The sequence below is a fragment of the Frieseomelitta varia genome, unplaced genomic scaffold, assembly GCF_011392965.1.
Source record: "Frieseomelitta varia isolate USP_RPSP 00005682 unplaced genomic scaffold, Fvar_1.2 scaffold_831, whole genome shotgun sequence".
In the NCBI taxonomy this organism is placed as follows: Eukaryota; Metazoa; Arthropoda; class Insecta; order Hymenoptera; family Apidae; genus Frieseomelitta; species Frieseomelitta varia.
In genome coordinates, this window is record NW_025110625.1 from 58,084 (window position 1) to 77,108 (window position 19,025).

Consider the following 19,025-nt stretch of genomic DNA (forward strand, 5'->3'; position numbering starts at 1 on the left):
TCGCGATAAGCTTAAGAGCTTTGCGTTCAGGGGTTCCGCGTCGCCGCCGGTACCCTGGAAATTATAGTGCACGCGGGCACGCTTGAAGGGCCGGCCCCTTCAGTTTGTCCACCGACTAATGGAATTTCGGGAATTCCATTTGAAAGTTAATCGCGTGTTTGTGTCGAGGACGTCGCCGCGGAGCGCATTTAATTACTCGCAGAAACGGTCTGCTAACTTATTTACGCGCGTCCAGCGAGCTGCTCCAGGCGACCGACAACGCCTCTCTTCCCTTCCCATGGACATATAATCTTACCGCGTTTACGGATTCATCAGCGTTTCTAGCCCATCTCGGTCCATCTGTCCCGAATCGTCGAATTATGCTCGGGTCAATGGGTGGAACCTGTCCTTTGAGGAACTGTCTTCCTCGCGAACACGACGGATTGAATAATATTTAATCATTTTAACCTCGTAACGTCGAATAAAATTAATTTAATTTCTTTGGTGTCCAATTCTGAAGAAATTTTAGTTTATTAACGAATTAATTATTCATCGTTAAATTAATTATTCAATTCTCATGAGACATTGTGAATTCGTAAAAGATAGATACGAACAAATAGTAGTATTAAACATTATTGATCTCTTTGTACTTCCCGACTCGATCAACATGAATCGTGGTGAATTTCTCAATTTGATCAACCTCTGAATGGTTCAATGTGAAGGACGTTTGACATTTGACAGACCACGTCCGCACCTGTACTACTCTACTAAAGTAATTTCAAAATTTAGTATCCACCGTGAGTACCGAGATGATCCTTACTCGCGAAATTTTAGAAGCGACCCTAAATTTTTTGCCGATCGATCGTCGATCCAGAGAGAGCCAAACCGGTGTTGACCGGCGCGAGAAACAAGAGTACGATCGACTCTGACGGTACGACCTCCAGCTATTCTGACACCTGGAGCGGGTGTCTCGATCGTCGAAAACGATAAAGAAGAAATTTAACGAGGGGTTAGGAAGCACGGGTTAAGCCTTGGTACGCTTCTGGCGCACGTTCTCCGTTCCACTGTCTCGGCGACTGGCAAATGGGCTTCTCGCGGTGGCGAACTGCCCGGCCGGTTATTACGGCGAGGAGCACCGGGTCGCCAGGAAGGTGTTTAATAGCCCGCCCAAGAGTACAATCGGCCACGAAGGTTTTCGGTATATACGCGGTGTGCACTTTACATACATTTGCATCGGACGCCGCGGCAAATCCGGCATCAATCTACCGAGGAGCAACGTGACTCTGGACTCCGAGAGGTGTCTCTATCTTGGCGATACCGGGCCCTTTCCATCCTCGACGTCACACGTTGATTACACTCCTGCTGGACTCGCGGTTGCACGCTAAACGCTTCCTCGCTTCCACTCGGCTCTTCGTCACTCTTTGATGTTTCCTCCGCCGGTGTTTCTTTTCCACCTTTGAAAGGTCTCGGAGGAACAGTCCGCCCGGTAATGGGAGGATAGGTCAGAGACGCTGGACGGCAAGGGTAAAGGGGTTTGTAAGGGTGTGCGGGATTTGTAATCGGGAGGATTTATAGCCGGAGGCTCATTTGCAATCTCGTTAAGATCGTAGCTGGTGTTAACTGGTTTTCGTGTACGCGGTGTATGCGAGAAGGAACGTTGTTAAAATTTTTGAGCTCTCCGGGCAGTTGTAATTTTAATTTATACTGTCCAATTTAATTTCGCGTCACGTTCCTTGAATTATTCCGGTTTGCATTCGATTTTGACCAGAAAAGTATTGATAATACGTCGTACTAGATAAAATCTCGAGACTAATTAAAAATCGACTCCTTTTATCCTCGTCACGGTAATTCAAATCGGAGACACTATGCAATCAATAATCAAAATAACAGGGAAAATCGTCTACTTAGGAATCGTTGAAAAGAGGGAATTCAATTATGACTCTACGAGCAAAATATTACAAATTTTATACTTGAATTGATCCAGTGACAAACTATAATTTTAGTTTACAACATTACTTGTATTTAAAGAATTGAATCTATGTCGAATAAATTGTTTCAGTCTTTTCTGTTCTATAAATTCGAACGACAGATTTTTATCTGACCTGTATCAGTGTGACAGTATTAGACAGTAAGATCATATCAAGAGAACCTACTTATAAACTGATTATTCATTAATCAAATCTTTCTTCCATCTAGTCATCTTTCTTTTTTACGAAGAATAATTCCTCCATTTTTTGATTTCTACGCGAAATTAAATACTATACAACAAAAGACAGGGTTATGCATTTGACCATCTCAACTAATTACGGAAACACTTCATCGAGCAACCCTACTCTATATTCCAAACCAATCAAACCTATTTCCCATCCGAATAATCTCCAAAATTTTTACTTCCAAATGGAACCAAATATTCTACTGACAATTTTTCCTTGATCCACGAAAACGAACATTTTTAAGAGTTTTAATCGTGACCACTTCAACGACAACACTCGCGTCTCATTTCTCAAAAAGAGCATCGAGCAACCCCACTCTATATTCTAAACCAATCGAACCGATTTTCTTTTCGAATAATCTCCAAAATTTTTACTTCTAAACGAGACCAAATATTCATTGGCAATTTTTCCCTGATCCATGGGAACATTTTTAAGACCATTTCAGCGAAAACAATGGCGTCTCATTCTTCAGAAAAGCATCGAGCGATCCTACTCGACGTTACAATCCAATTAGACCTGTTCCCCTGCTGCTGACCTTCTTTCCAACCGCGACAAAGCTGGGCAAACGACGAGGGATTAAATATCTGGGTGACTCGACGGTGAGAATCATGGAACACCATGGTGGATTCTAAGGCGACCGGTAGTTGGCGAACTTTGACAAGTTGGCGGTAACAGGAACGCCGGCGTGCCAAGTGCCAAGAAAGTTGGCTGGTAGGATCGGTTGATGCATAGCCGCGGAAGAAGGATACCCGCGCCAGCCAAAGGACGTGTTCCGCGGGACAAGCGTAAGTTACGTAGACGGAAAACGCTGAATCCGCCCCGGTGCTTAGTCGAGTTTCCACCGAGGAGGCGCGCCGCCGAGGTGACACGAGAAGGCGGCGAGAGTTTCGAAAACATGCGCGCAATACAAATCCGTCGACAATCTCGGACGCACGATTCGCCAACAAACGATTTGTTGTGCATGTCTGTCCGATCCGAGGGATTTCTGCTCGCTGAAGTCTAACTATCGAGTATAGCCACGCATTCCGTACTTATTATGAAATGACCGCTGCCAGACGTGGCGAAACGCGTTAGCCCGTTTAATTTCTTGGACGATTGCGAGCGTGTCTCCCGAATTCTTCGCGGGATTGATGACAAATTCGTTGAGAGAAGTTAACGTTGAAAAGAATATTCGTGAAAAGATTTGCATTACAGAGAGGATTTGGCGGTGTAACTTTTATTGTTTCGCCTTGTATTCTTGAATAAAAATCTGCCAGCAGTTCGATCCTACAACAGCAATAGATATTTTCTCTCTCTTTCTCTGTGTGTGTTTTATACAATGGATAGTAGTCTAAATCTGGACCATCGGAGTTTTTAATTACCATTAATTGATATATGACCGTACAGTATATCTGTCAACCAGACAACCGTGCAGAACGTAAATAATACAACTGACTGACACTCGTAAAAATTTATGAACTTTTCTGAATTCAGTGGTACGTTACTTTTTTTCTTTTTTTCGTTCGCTGCTATTTTCACGCGAACGCTTGAAAATGAATGTAAACACAGATGGAAACCAAAGATTCGAAATTCCTTCAAAGTTTCTTACAATTTCAGGCTTCGTATGAAATCCAGTTTCTTCGCAAAAATCGCGATCAACTTTCGCTGTTGGAAAATTATGATACGTTGGTGAAAAAGCTGTCATAAGTTTTATAGCAGATGTAGATTGCTGCTTATTGAATACTTATGAATACAAAGTTGATCATTCATTTCCTAAATTTTGCTAGAAAATTTCGCGCAGAAACTTCCAACTATATTTCGCTATCGCTTGATAATGATTAATTCGGTTCTATAACTAAATCGTTTCAGTTACTGTAGAGTCAATAAAGTCAAACTTGAAGCAAACTTAAATTAATGAATCTCATTTTCTTATCCAAGTATTATATTGGTTGTTCAGAAAATAATTTTGTTTCTTCCGACGTGTATCGTCGGTTGTATTTTTGACCATTTTAAAAGAAAATTTTTTTGACTCTGTGCTGTTGTTTTTTTTTTTTTTTTTTTTTGGGAGGAGTATCACATCAAGAATGAAAAATAAAAAGGTGAATATTTTTTATTACCAAAAAGGTAAGACTGCTGTTCAACCAAGAAAGAAATTATGCACAGAATAAAAAAAATTATTTTATAAAAGAAATCTTCAAATGTGAATTGTCAAAATATATAATGACAATATAGTTTAAAACGAAGTTGACTGGTTAAAAGTACAACTAAGGATACTTGTCGAAAAAAACGAAATTATCCAATGTGCAGAAAATATTTCGATAAATATAAATATTATATTATAAATATTTATGTTATATAAATATTATAAATAGTTATATAAATATTTATATTATATAAATATGATAAATAGTTATACAAATATTTATATTATATAAATGTGGATAAATATAAATATAAATATAAATATTCCGATAAATATAAATATAAATATTTATATTATATAAATGTGGATAAATATAAATATAAATATAAATGTGGATAAATATAAATATAAATATAAATATTCCGATAAATATAAATATAAATATGTGCGCTTTACAAAGAAATTTATACCAATAGTTAATTACCTACTACTTCGAGGAATCCAGTGTTGCTGGACATCGGGTCGGTGTTGACTTGGCACATGTACCATCCCCTGTCCGTTTCTTTGGTGTCGCGAATATGAAGACACCATCTACGATGACCGCTATGTGTCACGGCGATCCGATGATTCTTCGTAATAACGTGAGTAGCGATCGTGAGGATCGTCTGTGTGTCCACTCGCAGCCACGCCACCTGTAGAACAAAGTGTACCAATTGTATTGTATGCTCGACGCGTTCGTCGCAGTTCTATCGAGGAGTATCGGACAAATATCGGTTAAAGACCATCTGTTGGAATATATGCTCTATCATAAACAGGAGCCAGTTCTCTGAAAGGTAATTTAACTTGAAACCCACGTTCCGCGATGGAACTTGGGCAAAACTGAACTTGTTGTTCATCGACGACGTTGTAATCTAATTTCGTTGCGAGCTAACTTCGAAGAATTCATCCAGTCGATGCGACGTGATATTGCGCTAGGTGTCGAAGAAAGGTGAGATTATATTAATATTAATATTGTAATCTGTAATCTGTAATTGTAATATTGTAATCTGTATAAGTGAGAAAGTTTCTCTTTTTTTGAAATGAAATGACAAACTTTCGATTTCATGCTTACTATTGACCATGGCAGAATTGACTTGTTTGAATAAAGTAATCGATGCAGTTTTCAAAAAATGTCTGAACTTTGTAAATAGAGTAAATGTACATTATTTGTCGTTTCTTCAAAAATTAGATAGGATTACGTAGGATTGATAAAGTTTGGTGTTTGATTTAACCAATTGACACTATTTTCAGAAAATGTCACCATCTCGTTGGTAAAACAAGTGAATAGTATTTAGCTTTCTAAAAATCACATAGAATTGATTAATTGTATGATTCGTGATGTTAGGAAGAAAAAGAAAACAGTAAAATGAATTAGTCTATAAACTGAAATGACGCGAGTATTAGTTCTAAATTTAATTATATTAGTTCTAAATTATATTAGTTCTAAATTTAAATGCCAAAATAAAATCCCAATTATATTTATCACAGCATTTACTTCTATCACTAGAAGTATATTAAATTTATCATTGAATAATACTTTCATATGACTACGTAATTTGACAATATGAAAATGAAATATAGAACCTGATACAAAAGCGCTTTGTCGAAAAGTAAAAAAAACTACGAAGCAGAAATGATTCCCACGTTATAAAAGCAAACTGTCAATTTGCAGCGTGAAATCAAAACTATAAATTGGCAAAGATGCGTTCATCGCTCGCTAGCGAATTAAAATCGACCACCAATAGAACGGACAAACAAACGTGTTTCATAAATAGATCAACAAACAACGTGCAATCCAAACACGCGGAAGCGAGCCGGAACGACATGCTCCGTTGTTCGGAAGCAATTCGGCTAGCGATTTCGCTTTGCTGTGGGAATGTTGGACGAACGAGATGGGGGTGAAGAAAAGGAGGGACCAGAATAAAAAAGTGAGAAGAAAAAAAGGGAGAAAAAAGAAAGAAACACGCGTGGCAACGAGAAACACTCAAAGCGTTCCCGAGGAAACCCGCGATTGTCAGGCAAATCAAAAGAAATAACAATTTGCTTGACCTAGATGTCGCTTGTCACGCCGCCTCGCAACATGGCCTCTACCCACGTGTACGCATTACAAAAATGCAGCCCGGTTGCTTCCACTCTCTGCTGCTGTTGTTTTATTCAATCCCCGCCACTTTCGCTTATACCCGACTCGTGTATTACTTTGGATGCAAGCTTTCGCAAGCGGTAGGTATTGTCTCGTCTTGTCGCGGCCAAGACATTCCGTTAAAAGTATACCGTGTACATATGTATGTACATCTCTATACTTCGCCGAAACTCGGCGATAAAGAGAGAGAGAGAGAGAGAGAGAGAGAGAGAGAGAGAGAGAAAATTTCGTCAGAACAAATCCTCACACGAGCTGTATATTTGCAAACGTGCCCGTTGTACAAGTCTCCTCCCTCATCTTTTCGTTATTCCTTCTGCAACATTTCCTTCAACCACCGCCTATACTCTTCGCCCCCTCGCTGCGTCCTCTCGCCGACTCTCTTCTCTTTTTTTTCTTTTTTTTTTTTTTTTGCCGGGGCGCGTTGCAGCGCTGTCTCTCAGTGACTCATTGTACAAGTGCTGCGACAATGCGCTCGACGTTACCAACTGTGCTCGTTACATAAAAAGGAAAAACTTCCGCGCCAAACTCGTAATACACTCGACGCCGTTTTAAAGCGCGTATTTCTTCTACCGCGTTCCTCTTCCACCCTCGTTGTCGAGCTCAGTGTTTCCCCGCTTGATTTCTCCCCCTCCTCGGAGGAATACGGGGCGCATCCACTCGAGCCGTGGGCAACGCAACCATGCAACTGTGCTCCATGTGTGCATTGAACGTTCATCTATGTATACATAAACATATACACATACACATACACACGTGCGCGTATAGTATATATACGTTCACAAACTTGAGCGTGCCGGTGAATTTCTGCGCCTTTATCTCGGTGAACGCGGCAAGACGCTGCAGAGTGCGGCCTCCGCGGATGGCAAGAAAGGAACGTTTCCGAAGGTTTCGCAAGGTTCTTTAACGGAACAAGGGAGAGAGGCGCGAAGCGGACCGAGCCGCTCGTCTCGAGAAAGAAAGACGTTTCGAAAGACAGACGGCGGGCGGCAGGGGGTGGTGGGGACGGCTGGTGGCTGCTGGCGTACCAAAAGAAAAGGAAGAAAAGGACAAAGCCGAGGGAAACTTGCAAATCGTGCGCGGCAGCCTTCAATGTTAGCTCAACGTAGTTTGCCCGGGACTATTGTTTAGCGGATGAAAAATTATATAGCTGGCGGGATACGGCGAGACGCCTTGCGAAACCTCGGTTTAATGATTGTTTTAACGATAATGTTACAGGCCAGCGTGTATTTAGGGGTAATGAGGTTCCGCGGAGTATTTTGACGAAAGTTGTAAGGATTAAAAATTTTCAAGAGACGCGAGAAAATTTCCTTCCGTTCTCCTCTTCTGACGGCTGAAGTTCGTGCTCGACGAAGACGTTTCTTCTTGGAAAACCGTGACTTTCTTGGGGGAATTGGGTCAGTCTCGAACGAAATTGAAATCCTGCTTCTCCCTTGGACTGAAATTTCTAATGACTCCCTTTGACTTGCATAGATCAATTCGTGACGCGAGAAGAAGACACGTAAGATCAATTTTAGATTTGGAATCAAAAAGTCAAATTGTTTTCCTTGAATCTCGGAGGATCTATTCACAGATATGACAGTTAGAAATTGTTATAGACTTCAATTTAGTAATCACACGACAAATGTGGCCTATGTTTGTATATACGTTTACCCGTACTACTAGCATATTGATAGAATAATATGTACTAGCATATTAATAGAATAATATATACCTATCTAATGAAATTTTCAATCAAAAGCCTTCGACAGTAATAATATCCTCGTTTAATAACGATCCAACAGATTATACTTTGAATAGTATCATTTCCGTTAAAAGCTTCATCAAGGATTCAGCCTAAAATAATTTCGTGAAAAAAATTAATATTTCCTCGAGTTATAATACCTGCCGAGAGAGTTGCATCAATAAATTGTCTCTCGTCGTACACCTTCGCGAGATCGAAACGAGGCTAAAATTGTTGTGCAGAGAGACTCGTCTGCATAGAGATTTTCGTCATTCGATGAACCATCCATTAAGCTTCGCCAATAAAAGAAGATTAACCACCCGACGACATCTATGTATTTCGTCGAACGTGACTGGATACAACCACATCTTCATCCTTCGGTTTTATTTTCCTTTATTTTCCAGCAGTTGCTTTTCGTTTCCAGCCCAGATACTGATGATGTAGTTCTTTAATTTAGCCCGGACACCTCGGGCCTTCCGTCGGACTACACCGGCGTGAAAAATGACTGGGGAAAACTTCCCCACGGAAGAATAGCCCGCGGTAGCCTCGCAATGATCGCTCATCCTCTCCTCTTCGATTTCTCCCAGCATCTTTCGTCGTTCGCGTGCACCGTAACCGAGCTTCTCCGATAATCAACGAGAGAATGAACGATGGTCGCGAGTTTCGAGGGATGCTAAATGATCGAGAACCTGCCGATGTCCCGATCCATGTTTTTTTTTTTTTTCTGTCGGCGTCGTGCTCGATATTCACGCTTGAAACGGGAGAAGCATTGAAATTTTAGAGTCGAGCATTGAAATTTTAGAATAATTCAGCTTGATCGAAAAGAGGATGCCTCGATTTTTTTTTTTTATAATTTAACCTCATTTCATTATTTGTATGTTAGATGTTTTGCATACATTATAGAGTAGTTGTACGATTAATTTCTTTTATTTTTTGGATCTGTCTCTTACTAATTAATATTATTGGCCAATTGACAAGTTGGAAGTTTGCAAATGGAGTAACAGAATCACCTGAATTCCATTCGTATCATTAGCGAGAGAATTTTTAAACAAACCTCACTAATAAACTGGATAAAATTTATAGTTGAACAGACACCTATCTATGATAAAATAGTAATTGCAATAATTACAGAGATACACAGTCTAAAATCGTAATGTACACGTCTCGTCCTCGTCTAAGGAATCACGAAACTGGGACAAAGTTAACGTTGAGTCTATTTTATGTGAGTCAACCAACTCGAACCTAATTTGTCTTATGTAGTTAGTTTAGGTTACTGAAGTTAGAATATGTAGTAGATTGTAGATGTAGCCAGGATAGTTGAATCAATAGACTCCGTCGAAATTAGTTGACTCGTATAATTTATCTACATAACGTTCAATTCTACAACACCGAATAACATCGTCATTTAGTAATCTTGCGATTAATACGAATTTTAAAATACATTCTCGACGTATTTGAATTCTTCTTCGGTGTTGCGTCCCGTTCCAATTAACTGGCAACGACTGCAACTATTTCAATTAATGTTTCTCATGAACGTCGATAAATTTATTACCGCGAGACACAAAGCAATAATTGCGCGAAAATAGAGAAAAGAAAATTCCACCAACCTGTGTGGTGTGTTCATAAAATTCAATCGGACCACTGAAATGATACCGTGAATCAAGCCGAGTTAAATAAACCGGCAGCGTGAGTGTGTTTTCGTACCGCGCGGAACGTGAAGCAGTATTTTCATTTTTTGTAAAATGTAAAAAATGCTTCGCGCGCGCGCGCGCGCGCAGTGAACAGAGTAATTTAATTGACGATATAAACGCACGAAACATAAACAACGCGGCAGCCAGCCGTCTGCCTTTGTATTTTAAATTAATTAATTCCGTCGGCCGGACGGTAACTCAAATATCGCAAGAGTATCGCGAGGCAGGGATAATTCCTTTCGCGGTAGAGAAAATTCACCGGAAGTGTTTAAAATTAGCGTGAACGCGGGCTCGTCCCGCTCGAACGAGAAATCCCGAATGATGGAAATTTTTCAATTTCCAATTTTCGCGTCCTTGGTGGCCGCGGCGATCGCTTTTATTTATTTCGCGGGACGATAAAGCAGAATGAGTGGTTAAAAGTATCAACGCCGCGTTATCCGTGAAATATAATGTCGCGTTCTGTTTACCATGCCGCCGGATTAAATTCTGATTGCGTTGTGAATGCCACTGATTAAGAGTACGATTAAATTTTTAAATCGCCATTGTACGATCGACGAACGTGCCCGTGGCCACCGGAATCGTTTTCGTTTTATTATTCGAAACGGAACGTTAAATGTTCTAAGCGTTGCTCTGTAATATAGCGCCCCGTTCGACGCAAATTTCAAAATTGTTTAAACATTTTGAAAAATTTTACAGTTCAGCGGAAATATTTGATAAATCGTTTGAAACGAATCGTTCGTGTTTTACTGTTTGTAGAATACAACGTTTGACAATCCGTTTAATTGTACGTTTGAGAGTGTCGCGAAATATTTGTTGTCGTCGCGTTGCGTTCTCTCTGTTTAAAAACTCGCAGAATTAAACAATCACAAATCCTGACCATTTAGGGATTAATATTACACTTGCGAGGGGAATTTGTTATCGCCTGTTTTCTTTCACGTTCGTAACAAGGCCGTAAATTAATTTCACGTTTCTGTTAAATTTATATGCATTTTCCTGCATTTCACCTCGGCACAGAGGAAGTGGAAATTACTCTATATCTATTACATGAATGAGAATTCGTGCAAACGAGAAGCTGGCAGTGAGAATCGGAGTTCAGTGTCACAGGAAAGCAAGTTGTATCAACATTGATTCTAAATGTTGATTTAATTAAATTGATCAATTATATGTCGTCGCTGTGCCGTAACATTGTTGTGTTTCACATTTGAATGTAACTCGCATTATCTCGATTTACATTTTTGAGTATTCATCACTTGAGTACTCGGAACAACGTGAAGTAAGGTTGTAAACAACGTACGTGCATTGTAAACACGAAACGTGCGTATTTAATAAAATACTGTAATATTGGTTTGCGGATGACTGGATGCATTGCTCATTAATTCATTCTCGTGTCGTTTCGTTTCACGCGCGCATCAATTGCACACGTTCTTCATTATTGCTCGTATTATTTACATTGGAAAGAAAACACGCATTAATTAACCATATTATAATTACCTTGAACTCGTTGATCGCCTCTGGAAAATCTCAAATAATATCTCCCGCAACAAGCTGGAAATCGGCTATGAAATCATGCATTTCATGAATCAAGCAATACTACAGCGGTAAAATAGCAGTCGAACAGACAAGCTGCGAAACAACGTACATACATTATCGTTCCGATAAATCACGAGTGACGACGATAAATTACGAATTATCAGGTTATTTGATAACTCCTGCCTATACACAGGTACGCGAGAGGCATTAAATACGATCAGTTTTAATACAAATCAAACAATAAATATTTACAGACGACCTTCTGTAACAATTTCTGATAATATGTTTGGATCGTAATTAAATGAAAAGGCACAGCCTGACAAATCTGAAATTTGGAGATTTGGAAAATCGGTTGCTGTAACGAGGAGCAATAGTAACAATTATTATATTCCATATTTACATATTCATGTCACGTCAAAATAGTTATATTCTATGAATATGTTCTACAGATGATATCTATTGGAAAATTAAACATTCTTGGTATGTTTCTAATAATAATTGCTCTCTTTTTCTGTAATTTTTTTCTATTAATCTTTCTCGCTTGTAGATTTTTTTTGATGTAAGGAATCAATTATTTCACAATATATATTTATTCTCTGATTTTTCCTACATTTCTCTTTCTTCGCAGATTTATTTATTTCAACCTCGGTTCATATCTTTTTTACTTGTTTCTGCACGTAGGATACTCTACTGTTGATTTTTCACACTCGTGCTACCTCTGGAATCAACCAAATTTAAGCGTGAAACTTATTATGACAAATTGTCAAATCTCAATTTTCCCGTAAACGAACTCTTAAACAGTAGAGTATTGCTCTTTCTTTCTGAGTTATTCGCTAAGTATCATTTGAAAAATTAACTTACTTGACTCTACAATTAGTAGCAGATAATAGAAAGAACTAAAACTATAACCAACAAAAGTACCAAAGTCACAGTGAATAATTCACTGTGTTCCACGGTTACTCGCGCTCAACTCGCAGCAGCGAAAATAACTCGAAGACCGATTTCACGATTGATTTCTCCTCGCGATTCCTTCTTCGAAAGGAATAAACTTGATGTTTGCTACGATCGATGTTATATCGATCCTTGTGCGATTATATCTCTGTACAATTTCGAATAAACGAGATGAGGGAGAGGGAGCAAGAGAAACGAGTTGGACATCAATAGATTGTCACCACAAGTATTCCGATTCGGTGAAAGAATCATCGAAGCCAAGATACAAGCAACAACGAAACAGGTATATTGGATTATTCAAATTTTCTTGAGGCGTGCCACGCCATTGGAAAATATTGAATATTCCGGCGTGTAAATATTGGAAATTCTGAAATACTAGGAAAACACAGAGCTCCGGTTATGGAACGTTGTACGCTCAACTGTGTTACGTACTACCGATAATCATATCGGTACGTAGCCGTTTACGAAAGAAACATTTCTTACGCGACACGTCTATCGCGAATTCATTTCTTTAACGAAGGAATTATGCGTGTATTTTCGTTCCGCGTTGAAAACGAACGGAGCTCACGAAAAGAGAAATACAATTAGACTTAAAGACACAAAAGATTTTTAACTACCTTTGCTTTGTCACTTTTATCAAAATTTGTATGGATACGAAACTGTTCTGTTAAGTTACACTAGCAATAGAACATAACTATCGTGATTACATTGAAAAAATTTCGACGAACTTGAAAATGCACAGTGGTTCACGCAAGTATTTCAACACACAGTGGAAAACTTTTACGTTGTTACACGAAACATTTTGAAATTTCAATCAGAAGCAATAATAACCGCCGTGATTAAACTTTGAAAATAGAAAATTTGTGTAGAAATTGCAAGATATTGTATGATAAACATGTATTTGGTAGAAAATTGGTATAAATGTAATCTCATTAAGGCTTATTCGTGTAGTGAATAATTAAATTGTCTGCATAATGTATTACACAACTATTATACCAAGTTTACTACGATAAATATATATTAAATATACAGTATATTTTATAACGCGATTAGGAAAATTTCAGAAACATTCTCCAAGTGTTTAAAAAACCTTGGCAAACCACTATGTAAAATACTCGACGCGCAGTGTCGATGTTATTTGTCCTGGATACTTCGTGAATTACAGTAATATTTCATTCTCCACGAGTCGCGGTATATAAATGCACCTCATCCGTGAATGACTGATAGAAAAACGTCGGCAGAGGGAGCTTTTGAACAGAGTGAATCTAGTTGGAATCTCTGGCGGTTTCAGATTTAGGTTTCAGATATTAGTGAAAGTAGAAAAGCTATGTTTTTGCAGGGTAAGTACAGGGTGTGTAGTATGGAATTTCCGCCAGAATTGGAGGCAGTGGGAATTACTAGGGCACGATTTGATTATATTGGAGTAAATGGAATATTTAATGATTCAGATTTACAACAAGGAGCGAGATTAACGAGAATCGATAGAAAGTGAAAGTATTGCGGATATAAGCGTAATAAACAATACGCTATAAAGCTCTTTCTCTTTCCACAGTGATTTAAAATTGCAACATAATTGTTTTTCATTCAAGTATAAACTTCCCAATTTGTTCTCTCTTTTAACACCGAGTGTAGGTTCGTATTGAAGTTTCTGTCAATCTAGTCATGATGTAAATAAAGAATTTATTAAACACATGTTTAAAATACATCGATGAATTAAAATTTCAAACAGCTAAGCAATTTACGTATATACTTATTTATCTTATAGAACTTTATATAATATATATATAAAATTTCATTTAGAACAGTTTTACACACATGCATTCTCACTTTCATTTTAAATTTTAAACAACCTTAAATTAAATAAAACGTACCAGAATAACATACTCGATCTATCGCGCATGCAAAATCCATCCTCGAAAAAAGTATCTGTATAACCCATTTTTAAATATAGCATGGCCGAAGAAAGGAACGAAGCTCTCCCAAACGAGGCCCGATAAAATAATGAAACCGACAATGAACACTCTCCAACGGTGAACTGGATCCCTGTGTACTCTCGTCCTCGTTCTAAACGCGGACTTCCGCGAAGGGGAGAGAGAGAGAGAGAGAGAGAGAGAGAGAGTTGTGGGGCCGTGACCAGGTCAGGTTACCGGTTAATTCGATGGGTTATCAGAGGAGATAAGCATCTGTCTGCAACGTCAAAGTTTGCCAGAGTGACAGAGAGGGGGAGTAGCGGAATCGTGGCGGAGAAACGAGACGGAGAGGTGGAACGAAGGGCTGTGGAACACAGGGATGCTGCAAGTACAGGGTGGATAATTAGCCTCGCCGGAGCAATCCGCATAATTATCGTCCGCGGTGCGTCTGTCCCTGTCGAACGTTGTTTTTCCCCTATCTGCCTGATTCGAATCAGCCCGTCTTCGTCCGGCCGATGGCCACCGACAGCCTCGAAACGTTTTACATCGACCGACAAACATTCCTGCCACGATTCGAAACACACCACGGTATCACGTCGATGATCCGAACGACAACCAATGAACCGCTTTTACCTAAACAAGGAATACACTGTTAATTGTAATCGCTGGTGGAGACCACGGTTTGGCTAATTACAAAGGTAATCATCGTAACGAATGTCACGTACGGATAATCCTTTTCGTGGACGCATGCCAGAACGGACGGGAGCGATGTACCTCGGATAGTAGTTTCTGAATTACCCTGCTGATGACATACCCATTCGCATGATGATGAAACAGATTAAGAAATTATGGATTTCAGAAACTGTTCGTCGAACGATTACGCACAGCCCTTTCGAAAGAGCGGAGAATTGAATTTTTCATTTTCCAGAGAGTCATATTGATATGTGTCGCCTGTTCTAATTATTATTATTTTCTTTGCCCCCTTTAAATTTAATACTATTTTTCTTTTCTTTCAAAGAACAGAAGGTTTTTTTTAATGACGAAACAGAAGATTGTTTTAATGTGGTCACGTGCGTTGTAAATTTCGTACTTCAACGTAAACCTTTGTCGTTTAATTAAAAATTTTTTAGAATCGCGTATTTTCCATCTAGAAACGTTCGTGTTTCAGAAGATGTAATATTCGAGTTGGGTAGCGTGGAAATTCTTTTATTCCTGTAATGCTTGTGTTTCACTTGAACGGAGGTAAATTTGTTAACATGCCTCTAGATCGTTTGAACGGATTTGAGTGTTTTTACATTTCCCTTTTCCGCGTGTTGGAAGAAGTTCTTCTGTGAAAGATATTCGTAAACTGCAAAGATATTGTAAATAAAGTAATTAATTCCACAAAATTGAAAACACGATTAAACCGTACTCGTCACGATGGAAACCACGTAGAAGAAGAAGGAGTTTCAATCAACGTCCCTTGTAAGTAAAGTCTGTCATTTTGCAAAACTTCAACGGGAGAAAAGATAAATTACTTTGAAGTCGCTGCATCTTGGAAATCGAGTAAACGAATAATTGTCCGAGGTAGCTGTTGAAAATACGACACTCGGAGTAGCACATTTCATATTTCGCTATCAGCGCGACAAAAGATATTTTTGAAATTGTGAAACGTGAAATCGATATTCGTGCTCTTTATCAGCAGTTTGTAATAAAGATGAATGTCGCGAAGGATCAGATTGAGAAAATCAGAGACGCCATCCCATTATGAAATTTATTAGTCTAGGGTAATCAATTTTCACGTTATCTGAGAAGAAAGATGTAGTATGATAGAATATCCATTGTTCAAATTAATTGGAGGACACGACAGTTTGGACAAGGGATGATAACTTACATCAAAAAAGAAAGCTGAAATAAAGGATAATGTCGCAATCAACGCGCCTCGAATTTGTAGTATACTTTTCGTTATTTTCTCTGCTTTTTTTCAATAGTTTCAACGTTGCGCCAGTAGTACAAGTCAATAAATACGTCTACCAAACATTACGTATTTCTATTATCATAATTAATGATTTATTATCAATTACGTATACTTCTCCAATGTGTATTTCAAATGTAGAAAATAATAATTTCAATAATTCTCATATATTAAATGTACATTTATCTACATCCAATCCTTCTTGTAAGAATTTATCTGTCAAACATCACTACTGTTTAAACGTGCTCATCGCAATTGTGCTCCATTCTATGTATTCAAGTTGATTTTTAAAATTAGCAACTAACTAACCCCTTCGAGATCAAATGCGAATTTTCTACAAGAAACAACATTTCTCTTTCATTCTGCTTTGTTACACGTCGCATCACGCGCGTCATCGATTTCGAAACAACCGACACGTACCGTCCCATGCTCCTCCGCTATTCTCGCGAAACCCTCTAACCCTCTATCAAAAACACTGTCGAAAAGAGACCAGCGCCAGTCACGATTTCCACCTGGGAATTCGTCAACGTGCACGAGAAGCGGGAGAAAGGAAGACTCGATGGAAAAGAAAAGCGGAAAGGAAAGGAAAGGAAAGGAGGTAACGGGATCAATTCTACGGGCAGTGTACGATGCTGTTTCCCTCGAGTGACACCCGGCTAATACACAGTTGCTTGTACGCGCTTTGCACGAGATCGCGGCCGTCTCAACACGATGAACGGGTAGCAGCGAGATATCTGTCAAGCAGCCTCCCTCCAATCCTGTCTCGGCTAGGACAACCCGTAAAAAGCATTCTCCTACGGTGTACCCTGACGTTACTCACGCCGCCGTCAGACATCATTTTTCATATCTCGACCCCAGGAATATCTGCCACCGCGACGGCTGACATTTTCCACCACCACCACCCCCTCCCCCCCTCCCCGCCCCCCTGTCTGACGTCGACAATGTGCCACGTTGATTGAATCGTCGAACGTCAGGGTTCCGTTCCATTCCCCCTCCCGCCCCCTTCGCCCCTTCCCACTTTCTCTCTCTCTCTCTCTCTCTCTCTTACTCTCTTTGTTTATGCCTATATATTTCTTTTCCATTCATTTCTTTTCTTTCTGCATCCACCGGGAGCAAATACCAGGGGAATATACATATATAATTTAAAGGGTCGAAAGGTAATGTCGCTTAAGTTACAAACGATTGATTTTATTTCATACATTTCATTGGTAGAAATGTATCGATGAATCAGAGTTCATGTTCCACAATTTCATGATTCCTGTCAAATTTCTGAGAAGTGAAACGCTCCTTTTCGCAGGTTTGTTTGTCGATTGAGAACTGTACGAACGACGATGAATGTTAACGTAAGTTTCTAAAAAAATTGCGATACCGTCGCTTGTCTTTATTTTCCATTCTTGGAGGAAGTCTTTCCGGATATGTATCAATCTTCTTTGATCTTTTTCACGCGTACGGTTAATTCCTGAAACGAGTTATATTAAGAAACATATCTCTCTCTCTCTCTCTCTCTCTCTCTCTCTTTGTCTCTCTTTCACTTTCCACTCCATCAGCTCCAAGACTTGATTCTTAACGAAATTCCGTCGTGGTAATTCCCAAAGCACTCGTGTAGGACCTATCGAGCTTCCTAATGCTTTGATATTTCACTGTGGGGAATTGTTACGTCCTGTGGTTCGTGGTGTACAAGGTATCCGTGAATACAAATGTGAATTTTCGCAATAAAGGTAAGCGGAAACGCAAGATTAAAATTATCAGAATAGTCAAAATGAGCAATTGTTCTTAATTTGTCCTTGTAGAAACAATGCATTTCTGGAGACCTGAGAGTTCACCTGTTCCTCTTATTTCTCTGATGCAAGTTTTATAATTTACTCGACGGTAGTTCTAGCCTAGTTAAGGATTCAATGTGGTATAAACGGGACAAAAGTGACAGAAAGGGATAAAAAATACGCAACCTGGTGGCGTTCAAATAGAAGTTTAGACATCCAGATTGATTCCACTTCTAACAATTCACCTTGTTAAATGATATCATCTTTTAAATAGTCTTCCACAAGAATTTTATCAACATACAATTTCAATTTCAATTATTACTTGAAAAGACGTAATTATTAAGATCAAAGTCTGTGAAACTGAAATTTCAAAAGTGTAATTTTTGCACATATGTCGGTACGTTGTGCTCAATTGAACGATAATGATAAAAAGAAATTTCAATGAAATGAAAAAGATATTCGTATCATAGAGAATAAGTGGAACTAGATTGTGGAACTAAGATTTGGAAGATCAGAATTCCTGTGTTATATATTATCATTTTTGAATTACACAAATGCCCTTCATCGCTTTCTCTAATCTCCAACAGTAACGAGTAATACGGACGTTGTTCGAATTTTACCAGCGCCAATCTTCCAAGCGCACGCCACGAGACATCGAATTTGACCCACGTGTCGCAAGTTTGCTCTTTCGTCGAGAAAAAGCAGCAACGAGCTCCACTGCTCGAGGAAACGTCTAACAGAACAGATATAATGTCAAAGCCATACCCGAGTAACCCTCTAGTTTTACTCCGCAGAAAGGGGAAAGGAAAATAGCGCGGGCGCGAGGGAAAAAAATAAACGGTCGGAGAGGAAGAACGTGTAAGACGTTAATGAACAATGAAAGCAAAAGTATGTATGTAGATATGAAAATTGAATTTTATTACTTAAACCAGGAATACTCGACGTAACAGAGGAAAGAAAGAAGGAGAGAAAGAAAGAAAGAAAGAAAGTATCGTTGCGTGAAAGTTAACAGCAAC

General features: G+C 39.1%; 1 protein-coding gene across 1 annotated transcript in view; it reads right to left on the reverse strand.

Moving 5' to 3' along the window:
- LOC122536407 (neuronal growth regulator 1-like) overlaps window positions 1-19,025 on the reverse strand; it is a 93,300-nt gene that overhangs the window by 16,641 nt on the left and 57,634 nt on the right. Inside the window, exon 5 of the mRNA XM_043668764.1 lies at window positions 4,799-5,006. Within this exon, the coding sequence (XP_043524699.1) occupies window positions 4,799-5,006 (208 nt within the window). The remainder of the gene's footprint in view (window positions 1-4,798; window positions 5,007-19,025) is intronic.